The sequence below is a fragment of the Choloepus didactylus genome, chromosome 5 (assembly GCF_015220235.1).
Source record: "Choloepus didactylus isolate mChoDid1 chromosome 5, mChoDid1.pri, whole genome shotgun sequence".
In the NCBI taxonomy this organism is placed as follows: Eukaryota; Metazoa; Chordata; class Mammalia; order Pilosa; family Megalonychidae; genus Choloepus; species Choloepus didactylus.
In genome coordinates this window covers 37,470,841-37,492,058 of record NC_051311.1, presented here as the reverse complement: position 1 = coordinate 37,492,058, position 21,218 = coordinate 37,470,841, and the positions used below count along the sequence as shown (strand labels likewise).

At 38.8% G+C, this 21,218-nt stretch overlaps 1 protein-coding gene across 4 annotated transcripts in view; it reads right to left on the bottom strand.

The window, feature by feature from the left end:
• The window catches only part of PRKAG2 (protein kinase AMP-activated non-catalytic subunit gamma 2), a 400,476-nt gene that overhangs the window by 78,762 nt on the left and 300,496 nt on the right, over nucleotides 1-21,218 (bottom strand). For 3 of the 4 annotated variants that reach the window (XM_037835774.1, XM_037835773.1, XM_037835775.1), the window contains one exon: nucleotides 16,438-16,519. In XM_037835774.1, coding sequence (XP_037691702.1) covers nucleotides 16,438-16,519 — 82 coding nt within the window. Of the gene's footprint in view, nucleotides 1-16,437; nucleotides 16,520-16,983; nucleotides 17,150-21,218 lie in introns of those variants that run through there. The other variant, XM_037835776.1, reaches the window with a different exon arrangement.

The window sequence follows — 21,218 nt, the reverse complement described above, 5'->3', positions numbered from 1 at the left end:
TATATATTTAGATGCTAGAGTATTAGAATAGCTAGAAGGAAATAACTGAAACGGTGGAACTATAGCCTATAACATTCTTTGAAATTTGCTAACTACTTGTTAAATTGTACTTTGAAAGTTATCACTGTTATTTATATGTTAAGGTTCACAATAAAAAATGCATAAAAAGATAGTGTGATTTAGTATTTGACTGTGACCTTAATTATACCAAAATGAAGAGAATAGTTTGTCACTGATAATTTGGTTAGTCAATCAAAAATATTAAAGGATAATTTAAATGATGGATACCATTATGAAACGGTTTTGGTTACATACCTAAATCAAACTAAAAGCAAGATGACAAATGAGAAAAAGGCTCAAAATGGATTTCAAGGAACTGTATTATAAAGATAATGACTACTAACTAATCCACTACTAATTGGACAGTTATCACCATCCATCTATCACAGGTTTTCTTACCACTAAAACTAGAAACACAAAAGTAGTGAGTGAACTTGACTTTACGTTAGCAGAATTTATAAAAACATATTAAAATGCCAAACTGAGTTTTATAAATTGATATAAGTCTAGCTAGATTTTTCTCCAAAATTCATAGGCCAGGTGACTTGTCCTATAACATTCCTATCAATAACCACTCAAATTAATGGCCTTTTTAAAAAAATTTCTCATAATCTGCCATTTATTCATATAATTCAATGGCCTTTAATAACAACAGAAGAATAGTTCATGATGTTTGAAATTAAGGTGTTCACCCTGGCCCAGTAAATTCCATGGGGAATTGATCTTATACTTTATTTCTTAAGTTTGACTCCTACAAATCTTGCTTAGTCTAAAGGAGGATTGTCCCATCACTCTTGGGGATGGTCAGCCCACTTTCAGATGGGGTTGAGTCTCAGCCAGAGAGAGAGGCTTCTACATGTGAGAAGGACCCTTTGCTAAAACATTTAGCTTATGTTTAGTGACATGATGAATACCATTGCCCCACTACCTTGCCACTCACCTGGTCTACTTTAGACACATTTCTGTCACTTGAGAGGTAAAATGAGCAGCAAGGAGTCATTAATCTTGTCCAGCATATTTTAGTAGTAAGATTACCACTACCTAGTTTAATTTTATCTTCTGCTCTATACATTTTGACATTCACAGGGATTGCTGCCTACTCTGATCTATTAAAAAATCTTAATTTGCTTACACATTATGAATACTTCCAATCAAAGTTGTGAAAATGGCCATGGATGCCGCTGAGAAGTAACCTTTAACATCCTCTGCTTTATTTTTGAGGCAAGATGAATAGAGAGGAAATGCCTGCCAGAATGGTGAAAAGAGAGGACGCTGTGATGCAAACCCCAGGAACTGGTTCAGCTGACCTGGAACTTACCCACTTGAGGGAAGGTCAGAGCTTATCAACCTTGACATCTTCAAGAATCTCCTGTTATCTTTCTTTCCATGTTCTGTATATATTATTTAAAGATTTTGTGTACTAAAAATCTTCATTTACTAAACAGTAATTGTTCCAGTTTGAAAAGGCACTTTGGTAGAAAGCTGTGCAGCACTTTGGGGAGGTCACCATATTCCAGGATCTCTTCTCAGGCTCAAAGTTTAGGAAACTGGATTTTGTTACTATCAGTCTATAGGAACTTGATTATTCAAGCTGAATAAATAATTGATGGGTAAACTAAAATACCAATTAATTTACACATAGATAGAAGCCAAATTAGAAATGGAAGAACTGCTTCGTAAATACAGAATCATAGAAAGGAATTATTTAAATGATTACCGAGTTATCAATCTAGGAATGGCTGAGGTAGCTATCACAGATGATAAGTCAACTGAGTAACAGAGGGGGCTGTAATGATCTTCTTTGCTAGAAAAGATCTTGTTACATTTGTACTGGGTCCTATTGATTTCCCTTACATGATCTCATACGACACTAAGATGGTAAAAACCCACAGTCTTTGGGAGCTTCAGGGTTTTACTTGCTTCCTAATTTTTTTGTGCTCACTTTTGCTGGAGAGTACCGTAACCTGTATCACTAAGAGGCTTTATTAAAACCAGAATTTTTGACAATTGGAATTATGTGCAAGGAGAAAAATGAGAATTTGAATCATTCCTCTCAGCATTTTTCTTCCTCAGGGTTTGTATATCATCATGTACCTTACAGAGTGAACTAAGCCACTAGAGACCTGTAATCGTGAAATGGAAGGTTTATGCCTTGCTAAAGAACGTTTAGGTATCAGGCTTGTTACCTTTAAAATCACACCACAGAGACCACGCATAGGCCTACCCTTCCCTTATTTACCCACAAGGGTGGGGGGGAAGGAAGGCAGCTAGAGACCCCAGCCACGGAGTCCTAGCCTAGGGAGGACACTGCTACAACACTGGTTGCTGTGCAGCAACCTGTGGACCCACCTGCTTCCACCTATGCTTCCCCCAGGAGCCCAGGAATTTCTGCCATTATCTGAGTATGGCCCTACCTGTCACTGCCAGTTTTATGCACTGTCTGGTGGTTATCATCAGCCAAGGCTTTTGCTCCATCTACCTACCTTCTGCTTTCTCTATATCACAGTTCTTAACTTCTATTTCCAAAAATGAATACTCAAGCAGACTTGCCCAGGCATCACCCTTTCAGCCTCTTTCAAGGCTCTGTGCTGCCAGTGCAGGTGCAAGATTGGGAGGTACTCCCCCCTCTATTTAAATCCCAACTCCGTTATTTTGATGATTGAATATTATATTTTAAGTCTTATATTCCTTCATTAATCACAGATCAGAGTAAAAGATTCAAACTATGTTTTAAAGAGCTAAGTGTATAAGATGGAAAGGTATTTTAAAACAAAATTTACATATTCCCCTGAACTTCATTAAAAAAACAAAAAAACTTCACTCCTTATTTCATCCCTACAATTTTAACTTAATATAATGAAACTTAAGAAACATATTATCAATTCAGTCATTTTAAATTTTATTTTTCATATTTATTTTTCTACAGTTAGAAACACACAGGTTTACTATATTCATGTAGTATTACTTTTCTTTTTAGAAAATCATTTAAAATATTTGAGCAAGAAATAAACAAAAAAGGGAACACAGAAGATAAAAAATATGGGGAAAGAGATTAAAAAATTTCTTTTGTGTTTCTCAAGTGCTGAGAAACAAATATTAAAGTCAAGCTTAAATATAATTTTACAAGATTTATGATCATAGGGTAGCAGAAAAAGTGAGGTTTATTAGATTTCTTTCTTTCCATGCTTTTTGCATTTGGTTTCATATATGTGTGTGGGTAAATGTGTACTCTCCAGGGAAAATGCATCTGCTCTTCCAAATAAGAGGAGGGCAGTAAAAGTATAAGCAAGATGAAGACAAATCACTTCCCCAATTAGATATTTGAAAATGAGCTGCAATACATGCCTAAGGACTATCACAAACAAGACAAAGCAGTGGCCTTGAAATCATATGTGGTTCCCACTAGAGTTTTAAAGTGGCTTCATATTTAATTCTAGGAACAACAGAACTAAAGCACCTGCCACAGTTAATGTTTCCTCTTTTTCAGAAAGCAGAACCCAATTATTAAGTTGAAGCAACCATAATGATCAAGGTCAGCTCAAAGGGTAGTGTAACATACACCAGACAGGTCAGTAGAATAAGAAACACCTTGATAATTATAATATCAGGAACTAAACAGCTGCTGCCCCAGCCGGCTTATATCAAATACACTTTCAGAAAGTTAAAGAAGTTCCTTCTATCCCTAGCTTATGAAGGATTTTCTTCAGGCACATAGGTTGAATTTTATCAACCTTTTTCTTCTTCACTCTCTATTAAGATGATCACAGCTTTCTCTCTTAATTCCTTAGATTTCTTTTTTTTTGAATTCAGTTTTATCGAGATATATTCACATACCATATAATCATCCACAGTGTACAATTGTTCACAGTACCATCATATAGTTGTGCATTCATCACCACAACTTTTGAACATTTTCATTACTCCAAAAAAAATAAAAAATAAAAATAAGAATAAAAATAAAAGTTAAAAAAACACAAACACCTAAAAGATCCCATCCCACCATCTCACCCTATTTTTCATTTTTGTCCCCATTTTTCTCATCTGTCCATACACTGGATAAAGGGAGTGTGAGCCACAAGGTTTTCACAATTACCCAGTCACACCATGTAAACTACAGTTATACAATCTTCTTCAAGAACCAAGGCTACTGGGTTGTAGTTTGACAGTTTCACGTATTTCCTTCTAGCTATTCGAATACACTAAAAACTACAAAGGGATATCTATATAGATACTTAAGCCTCTCCTTCGCAGTAACAAGCTTCATAAGGGCAAACGTAAGATCCCGGGCCTGGCCTACTAAATTGTTAGTCCTCAACGCTTGTGAATTATATCAGTAATTCCCCAGGTTGGGTAGTTTAATATCTCCATATTTTCCTCCAGTTCCTCAGGTGGGCCCTGCAAATACATTTTTATTCTCTTCCCAATTACCTTGGGATGTATCGGGATTTCACACTAACCTGTGAAACCTATCAGATTTCACTTCCTATTCTAAGTTCCATGTAATTATGATGTTTGAATAAACTGTACAAGTTAAAGTATTCAGTGTGCTACAGAAAATACTGATCCTTACCAAATAAACATCTCTTCCCTTGGTCTCACACAGAAGTTAAAGTTTTAAAACACAGTTAATATCATCCTTTACCCTTTGGCCTGATTTGCCTTAGTCCTAACCAGATCTGCTTCATTCATATCTCTAATTGAAGTCTGAACTCTTCAGTTTTTTTTAACAGTTGCCGTATTAGGTATTACTGATGGTCCTAGCTGCAGAACTCTAGCTCTGAGTCTCAGAGTCATACAGATACCCAAAGTTCTGTACGTTATACACAAAGAACTCGGCATCTTAGAATTTAGAGATAACCATTCTTAGTAGATTTCTTAATACTGAACTTTCTTTGCATTTCTAGGATAAGCCTTGTTTGGTCACAATACGATGCATGGCTCAATTTGCTAATGTTTATTTAAGAGTTCTGACCATACTTTAAATGTAAGATTAATCATTTGTTTTCTTCTTTGTAGGCTATCCTCCTTTGGTTTTGATATCAGGGTCAAGCTATTTTCACAGAATGAGTTGGCAAGTGTTCCATTCTTTTCTATGCTCTAAAATAATTTAAATAACCTAAGAATTAACAGTTCCTTGAAGGTTTTACAGAATTCACCCATAAACAGCCTGATTATTTTGCCTCTTTTGCAAGGGAAGAGGAGGGGTTACATCTTAATTATCTGTTTTTAAAAACAGCTTTATTGAGATATAATTTGCATACCATATAGTTCTCCCAATTAAAGTACACAATTCATTACTTGTTAATTTTTCTTTGGTGGCTGAAGAAAAGGATTATTATCCAGCAAAATATAAACTGACTTAAAATTCATTCAAGAATTGATTTAAAAGATTTTTAAACTTATTGATATAGTTCAGTATTTCAGGTTTCTTTCTTTTATGATTCTTTTAAAAGTCTCTGTATTTATAGTGAAGAAACCTCTCTTATTTCTAATGCTCTGTGTTTTCACTAATGCTTTCTTGAACAGACTTGACAAGGTTTATCCAGTTCATTGGTTTTTTTCAAAGAATTGACCTTTTGGTTTTGTTGAGAAAGACTACTTTTTTTGTTTTCAATTTAATTGATCTCTGTAATTTCAGTGGGATTTTAGGAGGGAAGAGTGAAATGAGTATCTTCAGTAAACCACTGGGAGTCACAAATGTGACAGAACAATTTGGTCAATTCTTTCAGGTGACTTCAAGACTGACACTTCACCCAAGTCCCCAAGAGTGTACTGCAGTTCCAGATTCCAACAAAATGCCATTCTAACTTGTCCAGAAACATTACAGTTTACCAGAGCTTCAACACATGCCCATAAACACGTACACATCGTCAGGGTTTAGCAATATAATGGGTCCTTCTGCTGTGGGCCGCTGGCTATCTCCAATATGGCACATCACTGTTCTCGCTGTAGGTGTAAGCACTATAAAAATCACTATTTCAAATCAAATATGAAAACAATTTGAAGAATCATCAAAATAAAGCACTAATAAAAAACCCCTTTATAAGCTCATAGGTCTCAGGTCCTTTTATCAAGTATGTTAGATAGTAGGTCTTTTCTAAAGAGGGCTACTCAAGGTATTCCCCTAAGTTCAAATGGGGAATAGTGTAGAAGAAAGAACAAGGTAACATCTAGATCAACGCTAGATCAGAATTGCCATCACCTCAATTGTTACCTTGAGCAAAGTACTTAATTCCTTTGAGTCTTTATTTCTTCATTTGTAAAACAGGGATAGCACCATTTTTCTTGCAGGGCAATTCTGAGGGGTGGGGATAAACTCAAACATCCAATCACAAATGGTGCCAACTGGATAATAAATACATATATCCACATAGGGAAAATTCTGAGAGTCTAGGTACCAGAGCTTTGGCTGGATAACCAGCTGTCACTGGATGATACACTAATGGTGAATTTGAATTTTAAAATTTTTGCTCAGTTATCTTTTCTACTTTCTAGGGTCATCATAGTTACTATTTATGGAAACTATACTACATACCAGGCATTGTAGTGAGTTTTATGCTCATGGCTATTTAATCTACATGTAATCCTATTAGCTAGTACTATGATTACTTCCATGTTACACATGAAGAAACTGAAATTCAGAAATAATTTGCCCAAGGTCTGACAGCCATTAAGTAGAAGAAATGGGACCCCAAACTGGGTCTGACCCATCCTCTTAATTATAACACTAATTACAGAAGACATTAAAAAGGGGGGTTGGGGGGCACACCATTTGCATAAGCTTCAAAGATAAAGAAATCAACAGTAAAAGGGGGAGCAAGCAAAGGGTATGAATAAATGTATCAGAATGTGCATGTGTATGTATTCTTGAGGAGGTCTTAATGGAATAATTAAGCATTCTATTTCAAAGAAAACCATAGTACATGAGCTATAAAATAACAATTTATTGTTAATTAGCAATTTATTGTTAGTTACACATGTCCAAAATATAAGCGAAAATAAAATGAGTAAGACAGTACAACATTCAGAAACCTCAGTGATGTTATATAAACTCAGATACTATAAGCACCTACGAATTACTCAAAGAGGGACAGAAGAAAGCAGTAAATTAAATGGATGAAAAAGTGATTAAAACTGAACTAAAAGGTTCCAAAATTTATTTTTGACCCCCAAATGACTCTCCCTTTTATTATTAGAGTTAAGCCAGATCCCTTTTTTCCTAACATTAGCACAAGTGCAATCACAGCCACACAAGAAAGATCTAAAAGACTTTTCCCTGAGATAACATATTATGTAAGCAAGCTGTCACATTTCTATCCATTTGTTATTGCCTTTGAGTTGCTCAATGACTGGATATAATATATTCTGACTTCATAAGTAGGTGGAGGAGCTTCCTACACCTCTGGGAGATATACTTGAGTCAACTTCATTTCCTCAGTTTCTCTACCTTATCATTGCTCTTTGATCAGTAAATACGATGTTAACTTAGCAAATGGATTTCCTCTCATTTCTATAATGCCTTAAAAATAAACGCCTTATTTCTTTAAAAGAAACAGTATTAAATACCTGAAGTACCATAAGCCTATGTGCCAGGGCAAAAGTTACAGAGTTCCAAAATATATACCTTCATTTCTGTAACAAATATTTACTGAAACACTAATGTTTGCCAGGTTTGGAGGATACTATGATGAATAAGACTAAGTCTCCATCCTCATAAAGCTTAAAATTTAACAGCAAAGAAACACAAGTAAATGTATTTCTCATCAAATGTGAGGGATTATCAGATAATATGTAAAGTACTCTTCTGGGGCTTCTGGAAAGGAAGGGACATTTAAGCTAAGATCTGAAGAAAAACCAACATGCAGCCAATAGGAGAGGGAAGAACAGCTAGGGCGGAGGGCAGAATGCGTGTCAATTCCAGAAGGCACGGAGGAACAAGGTAGCTAAGGAATTTTAAAAAGGCCAGAACAGCTGGAGAGAGAATGCAAGGAGAAACAAGTATACAGTAAGGCTGGAGAGGAAGTTGCAGGTAAGAACAAGTAGTGTACATTATAGAACATGTTAACAAAGTTGGACTATCGAAGGCTTTTAAGCATGTAAGTGACATGATTAGATATGTTTTCAGAAAATATCTCTAATTGCAGCATCAAAAGTAGATATGAGGGGAGCAGAGTAGATGTTATGAGAGAACTGGCGGCTTGAATCATTCAAGAGAAAGATGATGGTGGCTTGGCCAAGAGTGATGGCAGAGGTGACATAAAGAAGTAGGTACTTAGGAAGTAAAAGTGAGACGATGTAATTATTTGGCTGTAGGGGAATAAAACAGCTAGAGCTGGACATCACAGATAATTCTTGTTGCAACAACTAGGTGGCTGTGGTAACATTTTCTGGAGCAAGTTGGTAAAAAAAAAAAAGGAGGAAAACAGAAGCAAGAAATCATGAAATGAATCCAATAGAGATGTCAAGCAGGCAACTGAATACTCAGAAGATAGGGGAGCTTAGAGACATATATTTGGGCACCATCAGTTACTAAAGCCTCATGTTAACTAAATTCATGGAATTAAAGCATTGGGCATCATGTATCATGGTAATTAAAGTCACAGAAATGAATAAGATGTCTAAGTTGAGAGTACAGAATGAGAAGGTAAGTAGGTCTAGGACAGAGCCATGAGGAAGCCCAGATGGAGGAGGGGGGACGGGGAGAGGGGGAGGGGGAGAGGGGGAGGGGAGGAGGGGGAGGGAGAGGGAGAGGAGGGGGAGGAGGGGGAGGGGGAGGAACCAGCAAGGAAATAAATCAAATAGCCAGTCATTTATGAAGAGAATACTAGGAGAGTGCTGTGTCACAGAAATTAAAGATGTGCTTCACAAAAGGATTAGTGGTCACCTTTGTTGAATATTACTAAGAGTTCCAAGACAGGTGAGGACTGATAAATGTTCCTGGATTTTGCAAAATGGAAGCAACTGGTAACCATGGTGAAAAATGGAATCTTAATAAAGATAGGCTGGAGAATGAAAAGGTGAAAAAATGGAAAAGATGTGGTACATAGACAAAATGGAATATGATTTGACCATTAGAAGGAATGAAGTTCTGAGACATGCTGCAACATGGATGAATCCTGAAAACATTATGCTGAGTGAAATACGCAAGGCACATAAGGACAAATATTGTATGATGCCACTTACATGAGCTACCTAGAAACAGCAAATGTGCAAAGACCAAAAGTTGATTAGAGGTTACCAGAGAAAGGGGTAGGGGAAAGGGGTGGTTTTTGCTACATGGGTATAAAGTGCTTGTAAGTAAAAATTAATTTAAAAAAATGGAAAGGGGGCTTTCTGAATGAAAGTTATTATTTCATAACAATGTGCATACTGGTTCAGAACGTGGGCTCTGAAAGTCTAATTACTGGGTTTGAAACCTGGTTCCACCGCTAACTTGGAGTTTCCTAGTGCTGCCGTAACAAAGTACAACAAACTTCACAGCTTAAAACAACAGAAATACATTGTTTCACAGCTCTGGGCTATTAGCCCAAAATTTAGGTGTAGGCAGGGCCAAGCTCTCTCTGAAGGCTCTAGAAGAATTCTTCCCTGTCTCTTCCTGGGTCTGGTGTTCACCATCAATCCTTTCCATACCTTGGCTTGTACATGCATCACTTCATCTTCTGATTCCATCTTCAAGTGGCCTGAAAGTTCCTTCCTGTGTGTCTGTATCTCTATGTCCCAATCTCCCTCTCCTTTCTCTTACAAAGATTACAGCCATTGGACTCAGGACCAACCCTAAATCCAGGATGATTTCATCTCGAGATCCTTAACTAAAACACACTGAGAAGACCCTATTTCCAAGTAAGGTCACATTCTGAGGTTCCCATGTAGACATGAATTTGGGGAGATGCTATTCAACCCAGCACAATCACTTTCCTAGATACGTCATCTTAGTTTGTTTATTTAACTTCTTACTTTCTTAATTTCCTCATCCATAAAATGGAGTTGATAAAAATTTTTACCTCTTGGGGTTGCTTTGAGGATTAGATGAAATAAACGGAAGACTTAGGATGGTGCCTCAAGATATGCTGGCTATTATTACAATCAGAGAAAAAAGGATTTAAAAATTCTTTCATTTTTTTCATGTAAACTTCAAATACTTTAAGAATCAAGTTTTCCAAACTTAAAAGTCAAAGTTAAAAATTAAGTCATAGGATACTGGTATAGTAGATGGCTTTTCAGGGTCTTGCCCAGCCATGGCCTCTCCTCTGAGATCTGCTCTGACCCACTCAGAACAGCCTCCCCAGCTGAGCTGTGCCGAGTGCCCAACCCTGGTCGTTGCACAGTGGCTGAGTCGTCAGGGGCTCTGGTCAGTGGCTGGGGGTTAGAGCTGAGAGGCAGTGAGTAGCAAGGGGCCATTTCCTGACACGGAAACCAAGGAGCGGGGAAAGCCATTCTTGAGAGGGAGGATCATGGGCCTGAGAGAGATGACGGCAGGCACGGCCTTGGTTCCTGATGTCTTTCTAGTGTGTTCTGGTTACCTGTGAAGCCTGATGACATGTCCTACTTCTGGATATCCCTGAGTCCTCCTATTCATTCTCCTCTTTGTTTAAACTAGTTAAAGAGCTTTGCATTTCAGGAAACAAAACCTCCTCAGTCTAAGACAACTACTGTGTATCTCATCAAATCTAAGGTGTCATCAAGGTTTAAGGTGCATCCTGACTTCAGAGATGTTAAAATCTATTAAATAGGGTACTCTTTTAAATGTGGGACCAGCTAGAGAAGAAAAATTTTAATTGCAAATATTTCATAAATTGTAAATATTTCTTATAATCAAGAAACAATAAATCTCTTGTCTAAGTTGAACATGCAAGCACAGGGTAGAATCTGGGTAATGGGTTATTATCAGAGTCTCTAATGCTACAAGAAATGATCAAACAGGAACCAGGTCGTGTGTTCACAAACCTGTCACTTTAACATCTCTACCGCCAGAGGTCAGTGCCCCTCACATTATACCCAAAACCTTTTGTGTTGACTCTGCTGAGCTTCACTGAGAAGATGCTCTAAAAGCTAAGCGATAAGGGAATACTTTATTAGGTTATGACAAATACATAGCAATACAATTCTTCCTCAAGTAAGTTATGGCAGTGTTTCTCATTCCTTTTCTCATTCTTGCCTCCCCAGGAGCCTTTTAATATGTATTTTTTTCCTAATCGTCTTCCCTGACCCCATGCAATTTTAATACCACAGATAAACAGTATATGTGTTTATTTACTGTGGTCCTTTGAAGGACCATGAGCCATTATAGCATTTAAGAGTTTTTGTCCCCCTTTTCCCCCAAGAATCAATCTTTAGTCTCTGGGGGGCAATAACATTCCAATTGAGAATGCGTATGAGTGAACACAAGTTTTTGGTTTTGTTTCTTAGTCTTTATAGAGCTGTTGCTGAATGATTTGGGGTCATATTATCAATCTAGAAGGATAAGGAAAACATTCCCAAGTGCCAGCCCTTGGTTTGATGGAGAAAAATTAACAATGACAAGAACAACAGGAAAACAAAAAAGGCCCCAAGAGACTTCACTGAGTTATCCATGGAAAATATAGTTACTTCATTACAGAACTGAACTAACTTCCAAGATTCTTGACTAAAAATCTAATGCTCTCCCTCAAACAAATATTGCCCCCTAATTCTTCCTAAAAATTTTTGATCAGTATAGAACAGGTTGATCAATCTTGCTAGAACAGATGAGCTTGGAGGCGAGTTCTGAACAGAAGACCATACTCTGGAAAAAGTGTGTGACAGAAATGACATTCATGTGAAGAAGGAACAGATAGGACGGAAAGGATTACCCAACTGGGAGAAGTAACTCAGCAATGACTAGCAAAAGGAAGAGAGAAGCAGGAGGGCAAGAAACCTTGCAGCTAAGAAGTAGGTAAAATAGCTACAGCAAGCTATTAAAAAGCTGAAATAATTGAAGATTCTAACATGGATGAAATGACAGAAGGAATCTAGGTGATAACAGAGATATTTCAGAAGAGGTGGTAGAATTCTTGTAGCACCAGAATTAAAGAAAATTTTATTAACCATGAACAAAATTGCTGAATAATTACTTTAAAAAAACATCCACAGGTTGTGTTTAGGTGTTTATCAAGTACTTCATGTTTGGTTCTAGTCATTGAATAAATCTAAGACACTTAAATTGATAAAAATAAACATAGGTAGGTAGATAGGTAGGTAGATCTGGTTGATATAATAACAAATTTCAAGGGAAAACACAAAGTGATTGTTAGGAGGTAGGCACTGTCCTAATCATTTTTTTTTTATATAATGAATCATTTAATCCTACCAATATCTCCATAGAGTAGGTACTACTACTATCCCCATTTTACAGATGAGAAACAAGGCACAGAGATGTTAAGTAACTTGCCCAAAGTCACACAGCTAGTAAGTGACAGGGATAAGACTTGAACTCAGGCAGCACAGATCCAGAGTATGTGCTTTTAACCCCCTCACTATATATAATTAATACAAGTAAAAATATTAAATTATTGAGAACTATCTGTAGTTGTGCATTATGTTATAATATTAAGTTATTATAATTTAAAAAGATTTTTCAGTTGGTAAGCAAAAGTCTGTGAAGTCTTTAACTTTGGGGGAAACCAATTTTGTACTCTTTTCTGATGTGGAAAAGTTTGTGTCCTTCTACGACACTTCTAGAAGTGAGAATGTACGGAAATAAAGTATGAACAAATTCAGTTGAACAAATAGAACAATCATGAGTGCTATAAACATTTAATGCAATCTTCTGGAAAAAGCGTGTGAAAGAAATGACATCCAGGTGAAGGAACAGACCGAGCACCTACTATATGCCAGCCATAAGATGAGGCACTAGGTAGAGAAACGGAATTGTGAGAGTAAGTATAGAAGATATTTAGGGGAAGGGCTTTTAGACAGGTGAGATGTGGATTCAGTCTTTAAGTATTGATAAGGTAACCAAGGGGGAAGGGAGCAGAAGGCCTTAGAGTGATAAATTATCACTCCTGTGCACAGAGATGGTGGAGGAACAAACAAAGCAAACAGAGGGGTAGGGCAAACTATGCCTGTGGGCCAAATCTGACCTGTTTTTGTAAATAACATTTTACTGGAACCCAGCCCTGCCCATTTGATTAAATCTGGTCTTTGGCTGCTTTCTGCTTTCCTGCTACAGGGCAGAGTTGAGTAGCTGGACAGCGCCTGGCTTAAAATATATAAAGCTTAAAATATTTATAATCTGACCCCTCACAAAAAATTGCCAATCCCTGTTCTAGAGCCTTGTTAATTCAAAGAGTGATCAGTAAAACAGCAGTGTCAGCTGTATCTGGGAGCTTATTAGGAATGCTGAATCTCAGGTCCCATCCCAGACCTACCAGAACCAGAATTTGTGTTTTAAAAAGATCTCCAGTGGTTCTTACACACATCAAGTTCAATGATAATTGGTGTGTGTGGCCGGGGTAGCAGCGATGAGGCTGCAGACGAAGGGGAATTTTGTCCTATATATAGATAGCAGAAAGTGGTAAAGATTTTCCAGTAAAGGAGCAGGGTGATCAAATCCTTTCTTTAGAAGGGTAATTCTGCCAGGGGTGTGACGGGAAGAAGAGATGATAGCAGAAAAAGTGGGTAGGCAGCTCTTGTAATAATCTAGGCAAAAGATGACCCAAACTATGCAGGGTTGATCACGGTACAGTCTTTCCCTTTCTTCCTGACAGCAAATAAAATTTCGAGACATTATTCCAACTGTACTAACACCTCCAAATTGTTTCTAACAAATATAGTATTGTTAGAACTTAGTTGTAACTTATTAGGAAATAAAAATATTTGTTAACAAAAAATTAGTAAACATATGTCAATCTAATAATGCCTTTAGACATCAAGCATAAAATAAGGCATTAACTGGATAAGAAGTTTAAAGATTAAATAAGAATCGACTCAACAGCTATCTCTTATATAGGCTGCCAACATATCAGTTCACAGGATATTTAAAGTTGTAAGGTCTTACCATTATGACTTTTTTTTGCCCAAATATAAGATTATGCTTGATACTTGGTTTTCCCATATTTTGGATGAATAAGCAATTTAAAGTTCAAAAGAAACAAAGCAGCGTTTTAGACTATGACGCCAACTCTATTCCTTCTTCCAGCTCAGTTAATAGCTTCCAAGTAACTGTTTAACATTCCTCCTCCTTAAGAATCTAGAAAAGTTTGACAGGGCTATTTGCCAGGTTTAGTGTGTTTTAAAGTAATGACAGCAATCTAGATAAAAATAGATGATGAAAATGGGAAATTCCCTTCTTTAGATGCTGAATACTTTACATTCATTCCTTTGGCAGTGACAATGCAAAAGAAAAAAAAAACACATATATGTGCTTTGAGAAATGTAACATAATTCATAAATCTAAAGAAAAAAAAAGCCACCAGATGTGTATTGAGAAGAATCTCTATGTTTAGATCCATTAATAAAAGCCTTAGAAAGTCTATGAATTCAGTACAATGTATAATGGCATTTAAACAATAGTAACTAACATTTACAGAGTGTTAACTATGGGTTTACACTGTACAAACAGCATTACATAGATTATCTCATTTAATCCTCACCCTAATATTAGCTGTATTTTATAAATGAGGAAACCAAGGCACAGAGAGGTTAAGTAACTAGTCCAAGATCACACAGCTAATAAGTGATTGTACTGAGATTTGAACCTGGGCCTGTGCTCTTAAGCATAACTATGGTGCCTCTCTAATAGCCTATTCTCTAGTGTCCACTTGCCCCTATGTGAATCTGCAAAAAAGTTTAAATGCAATGGACTCTCTATTATTAATATCAGGGACAAAGAAAATGCCCATGGTTTAGACAAAGTCTTAATGAAAAAGGCACACTGTATCACCCTGTATACAGTGGCCAAAATCTGATCCGTAATATGGTAAAACCAAGGAACAGTGAGATGGCATTCACATTATGACACAGGATGATTTTTCAGAAGGGTAAAATGCAAATTAAGTTCCAGAAAAATTTTAAAATATATCGTCTTACTGCTTGTTGATAATAAATAAGGAAGTGGATTTTTTATGATAATGTACTATGACCACATTATATTCTAGCTAACATGTTTGTGAATGCCGCAGTGAATCTAAAACATAAAATAAACACAAAAATCTGCCTAAAACTATCAGGTTAACACTCTTATACTGGTTGTGCATGGCTTAATTAAGTAATTGCCTGACTGTAAATGAACAGAAGTATTAAAGTAAAGTTGGCACAGAGACAGCACCCACATGGCACATTCTTTGTTTGGGAGGTTTATTCTATCAATACTCTTGGAGAAAAAAGAAGTCACTAAACAAATAATAGAAGTATGCAAGATAACATGAAAGTCTTTTAAATTCCTAAAATTGTCACGCGTTTTAAATAAAGTTCTTTTTCAACTTTGAGCTCATCCTATTCCATTTTAAATATTAATTTTGCCAAAAACACAAGCTCATCCTCTTCAAATCTTAACAGCTTCAAAATAAAATCCAGATAAATAATCAAGAAGAAAATAGGACAGGAAAAAGAAAAACCGGATGAGACAGGAAGAGACACTAAAAATGACGGAATGAGAGGGTCAAGTGAACTCAAAAACAATTCAATAAACCACTTCAGGTTTTCCTACTTAACTTTCCCTTTTAAAAAGAGAAGACACACCCTACTGGTGGTATTTTCACAAATACACATAAGGGAACCAGTTTGTATTATTTAAAGGTATGTACTATGAAAACAATTTGGGGGTACCTCTAAATTTATGCTGACATAACTAAGAATTATTACTGCATAACACCTTGCTATAATCCGAGTTCAGCTAGTAAGGACAAAAGGACCAACCATCTGTGTTGATGGCTAGGTTGCTGAGCTCTTCAACTAAAACCTAGCTAGTATTTGACTCATTCGAAAGCCACAAATGTGCCACTGCAGACATTATCTCTGCCGGTTCCGACTTCTTATTCCCGATCCTTGACTTCCTCACATAAAATGCAGCAACGCAGCTCAGCAGCCGAGTTGGCATGAGCGGGGACCAAAGTGAGAGAAGCAGGAGGTGCATATGCATCCTCGAAACCAGACCGACTGTAGGAGCACGGGGAGATCTCCCGACCATTCCCCAGGAGAAGCTTTGAGAAACCCGGCACTTCGCGCTACACGTGAGCAGCTACCCGCCGCCTCGGGCCAGCAACCCCTAGATCTTTTCATTGCACCGGGGTCGTTAGAAACCTCTGACTAGCAGCCCCGAGGATTCCCCCTTCACGACATCTTCCCTCTAAGTAAAAATAAAGGCAACCTACAGCGGGTGGCGAGAAAGGGCGGAGTTGCCCGGGAGTCGCACGCACTCACCTTCTTCTTCTAACTCGAATTTCTCCAGCATGCCGGCTTCAGCGGTTCCCGGAGCTGCCGCCGCCGCCGCCGCTACAGCCGCCTGAGGAGGAGGAAAAGGATCAGCATTCAAACTCGGGCCGGAGCACGTCCCGGACCTGCGGCGGCGCTCGCGGGAGGGCGGGTGAGCGGGCGGGGGCGGCGGTTGGGGGCGGGCTCCGCCGGCTCGGCCTGGCCCGGCTCGATTTCTCCAGCCTCGCGCCGAGCAGCCGCGGGGGCGGCGTTCCGGGGCTGCCAGCCCGCCCGCAGCCGGGAAGGAGGGGCCTCCGCGGACGGCGACCGAGGCGCGGGGCGCGCGGCGCGGCCCAGCCGGCCCGAGTCTGAGGGCGGGTGCTCTGCGCCAGGCGCCGCCCCCCCGGAGGCTCCCTGGCCGCCGCAGGTACCAGGGGTCGGGGTGAAACCGCCTGGCCCCCTTCCAGTCGGCTGCTCTCCCTCCCGAGTGGAACGCTCCATTTCCCTGCAGTGGTCGCGCGCCCCATGCCCCGGGTGCCTTTGGTATGGACCCACAAGGAAGGAACCGTGGGAAGGAGACCGCAGATGGGGAAGAGGAGCCGGGGGTCGGCAGGGACGCCTTGTGGGCGGGTGTAAGTCCCCCTTTGGGCGGGGCAGGGCAGGGGGACGACCCAGGACGGGGCTAACTAGGGGTTGTCCATCTTCCGAGGGGACCGTGGCTCGCGCAGGCGCACGCTTTGGTTCGGTGCGCCCCCATCCGGCCGCGGTCCTTCCTCCTTCCCGCCCGGGCAGCTGGAGCGGCCATTAGGAGAGGCCCGTTTTCTTAGTCCTCGCTTGCCGTCGCTCTCTCACAGCACACACATTCGCTCACCTTCCCCCGCCACCCACTGTTAGTACGTTCCGGTAGGTTTAACCTGCGCAGGTGCGGTCTCGGCCCAACCCGGGGGGGTAGGGCAGGCGAGGGGAGCGGCCTTTAGGGTGGGCGGGACGACGAGACCAAAGAGAGGGCCTAGAGGTCTCAGGACCCCAAAGAGAGATGGGACAGTCGACTAGACGGCTGGCTCTAGCTTAAAAAATTTTTTTTCAAAGGTATAGATTACACTGTTCATCCCCCACCCCCCACCCCCCAAAGAAGTTGCTCAATAGATGCACTTTGTTGCTATCAGTTTTTTCCAGCCGTGGAACTTTTAATTTGCTTTCTCTTGTCACTACCGATTCTCTTCTCCTTTGGGAGAGCACCGCCAACAGCTCACACAAATCTAAATCTGGCCCTGACCACTCCTGTCACCCTGGATCTGGGTATCTGAGACTCTCCTATCGGCAGCTCACGTTGGCAGACAGCGAGGCTGGCAGCTGTGAGCTGCCTGCAAGAGTAGGGCAGGCCAGAGGGGGACAGGCTTCCCTATTCCGTGAGGCTCTCCTCAGTTTAAAAGCCAAATTCTGCCCCATCCACATTGGACTCTTAGTCTGTTGCAGAATTCAGGGACTCTGTTAATGAGATTAGCTCTGAAGCACTGATGAGAGCCACAAGGGGCCTCTTGAAAGGAAATTGGTCCTGTCACTCTCGCAAGCCCTGGCTGGAGGAAGAAGTAATGAAATTTCCTTTGCCGGTTCATTTTGCTTTGTCATCTTAGTTGGGCCAATTAAGTTAAACAGGAAGTCTTAAGTTTCCTCTTCAAAACAAAGAAATCCCAAAACAAGGGACAAAAGGAAGAAAAGAAGACAAAAGTAATTTTTTAAAATGTTTGCTGGTTAAAAAAAAAAAAAAGAGCCTACAGCAAATATCATACTTAACAGTGGAAGACTGAATGCATTCCTTCTATGCTTTCCCTCTAAGATCAAGGACAAGGCAAGGATGTCTGCTCTCACTATCCTTACTTCACTTAGTATTGGAAATTCTAGCCACTGCAATAAGGCAAGAAAAAGAAATAAAAGGCATACAAATTGCAAAGGAAGAAATAAAACCATCCCTATTTGCAGATGACATGATTGCCTACATAGAAAATCCCAAGACACCTACAAAAACACTACTAGAACTAATTGAGTTTGGCAGGGTCATAGGATACAAGATCAACACACAAAAATCATTTCCATATATTAACAATGAACATGTGGAAACTGATATTAAAAATACAATACTGTTTAGAATCATTGCAAAGAAAATTAAATTCTTAGATATAAACTTAAGAAAACATGTACAGCATCTATATGCTGAAAATTACAAAATGCTGATGAAAGAAACCAAAGATCTAAATAAATAGAGAGGCATCCATGTTCAATTGGAAGATCCAACCTAGTAAAGATGTCAGTTCTCTCCAAATTGGTTTCTAGGTGTGCCAGTTTGGGTATATTATGTCCCTCAAGAAAAATCCATGATCTTTTAATCCAGTTTCGTGGGATATTGGAATTAGATTGTTTCCATGGAGAAGTGACCCACCCAACAGTGAGTGACACCTTTGATTAGGGTATGACCTCTTGATTGAATGTTTCCATGGAAGTGTGGCCCCACCCATTTAGCCTGGATCTTGATTAGTTGACCTGAGCAACTGAGAGTCACATTTTAGAGGAGCTGCAGTTAAGAGAGGACAAAATGCCCCAAGAGCAACATTTTGGAGAATGCCATTTTGAAACACAACCTGGGAGCAAGCAGATACCAACCATATGCCTTCTGAGCTAACAGAGGTTTTCTAGATGCCATTGGCTATCCTTCAGTGAAGGTAGCTGTTTGTTGATGCCTTAGCTTGGACACTTTTATGGCCTTAAGACTGTAACTTTGTAACCAAATAAACCCCCTTTATAAAAGCAATCCATTACTAGTATTTTGCCTAACAGCAGCAATAGCAAACCAGAACACTAAGTTTAATGCAGTTCTTATAAAAATCCCAGCAAGGTTCTTTGTAGACATCCATAGGCAAAAAAATAAACTTCGACCTAAACCTCACACCTTATACAAAAATGAACTCAAATTATATCATGGTCTTAAATATAAAATATAAAAACATAAAATTTTAAGAAAGATGGAAAATCTTTGGGATTTAGGGCTAGGCAAAGAGTTCACAGACTTGAAAAGCACAATCCATAAAAGGAAAAAGTGACCAATTGGACCTCATCAAAACTTAAAACTTCTGCTCTGTGAAAGACCCTGTTAACAGGATGAAACGAGTAGCTACAGAATGGGAAAAATATTTGCAAACCACATAGCAAACAAACAACTAAAATCTGGCATATATAAAGGATTCTCACAGCTCATTAAAAATAAAAGACCTAAGGAGACATTTCACAGAAAAAGATATACAGATGGCAAATAAGATTACAAAAAGATGTTCAATATCATTAACCATTAAGGAAATGCAAATTAAAACCACAATGTGGTATTACACCTATCAGAATGACTAAAATAAAAAATTGTGACCATGGCACATCCTGGTGAGGATGTGGAAAAACTGGATCATTCATACATTGCTAGTGGAAATGAAGAATGGTACAGCCACTCTGTAAAACATTTTAATAGTTTCTTATAAAACTAAACATGCAACTACTGTATCAATTGCACTCCTTGGCATTTATCCTAGAAAAATAAAAACTTATATTCACCCCAAAACCTGTATGTGAATATTCATAGCAGTTTCATTCATAATAGCTAAAACTGGAAACAACTCAGATATCCTTCAATGGGTGAATGGTTAAACAAACTGGTACATCTATATTATGGAATACTACTCAGTAATAAAAAGGAACTATTGATGCATGCAACAACTTAGATCAATCACCCAGGGAATTATGCTGAGTGAAAAAAGCCAATCCCAAAAGGTCACATACTATATGATTCCATTTATATAATGTTTGAAATGACAAAATTATAGAACAGAAAATAAATCAGTGTTTGCCAAGGGTTAAGGATGGGGGGCAAAGGGAGTGACAAAGATGGCTGTGCTATAAAAGCACAGCATGAAGTATCCTTGCGATGATGAAACTGGTCTGCATCTTGGCTATATCAATGACAGTATCCTGCTTGGGATATCATATAGTTTTCCTGCACAAGTCAAGCCAAATTGATTTAATCCTATGGAGGAAATTTAACATAAAAAAATTGAGATAAAATTCACTCATTCAAAGTGTACAATTCAGTGGTTTTCAGTATATTCACATTGTTCTGTGGTCTTTTGTGACTGTCTTTTTCACTGAGCATAACATGAAGTTCATCCATATTATAGCATGTATCAGTACTCTGTTTCTTTTTATTGCTGAATAATATTCCATTGTCTGGATATACCACATTTTGTATATCTGTTCACTGGTTGATGGACATTTGTGTTCTTTACATTTTTTAGCATCTGTAAATAATTCTTATATATATGTGCACACATTTTATATTTGGACATAGGTTTTCATGTCTTTTGGCTATGTAACCCAGGAGTGGAATTGCTGGATCATATGGTGTGCTGGTTTGAATCTGTTATATTCCCCATAAAAAGACTACTATGTTCTTTTAATCCATTCTTGTGAGGGCAGACCTGTTGTGAGTGGGACCTTTTGGTTAGGCTATTTCAATTGAGTGTGACCCAACCCATTCAAGGTGAGTCTTAATCCTTTACTGGAGTCCTTTGTGAAGAGGATAAAAGACAGAAAAAGCCAAGAGACCTTAGAGAGAAATGCCCTGGGAGAAACAAGCAGGAACCCACAAGAACTGAGAGAGAAAGCCATTGAAACCAGGACCCAGGAGAGAAGGACCAGCAGACATCTCCATGTGCCTTGCCAGGTGACAAAGGAACCTCAGATGCCAGCAGCCT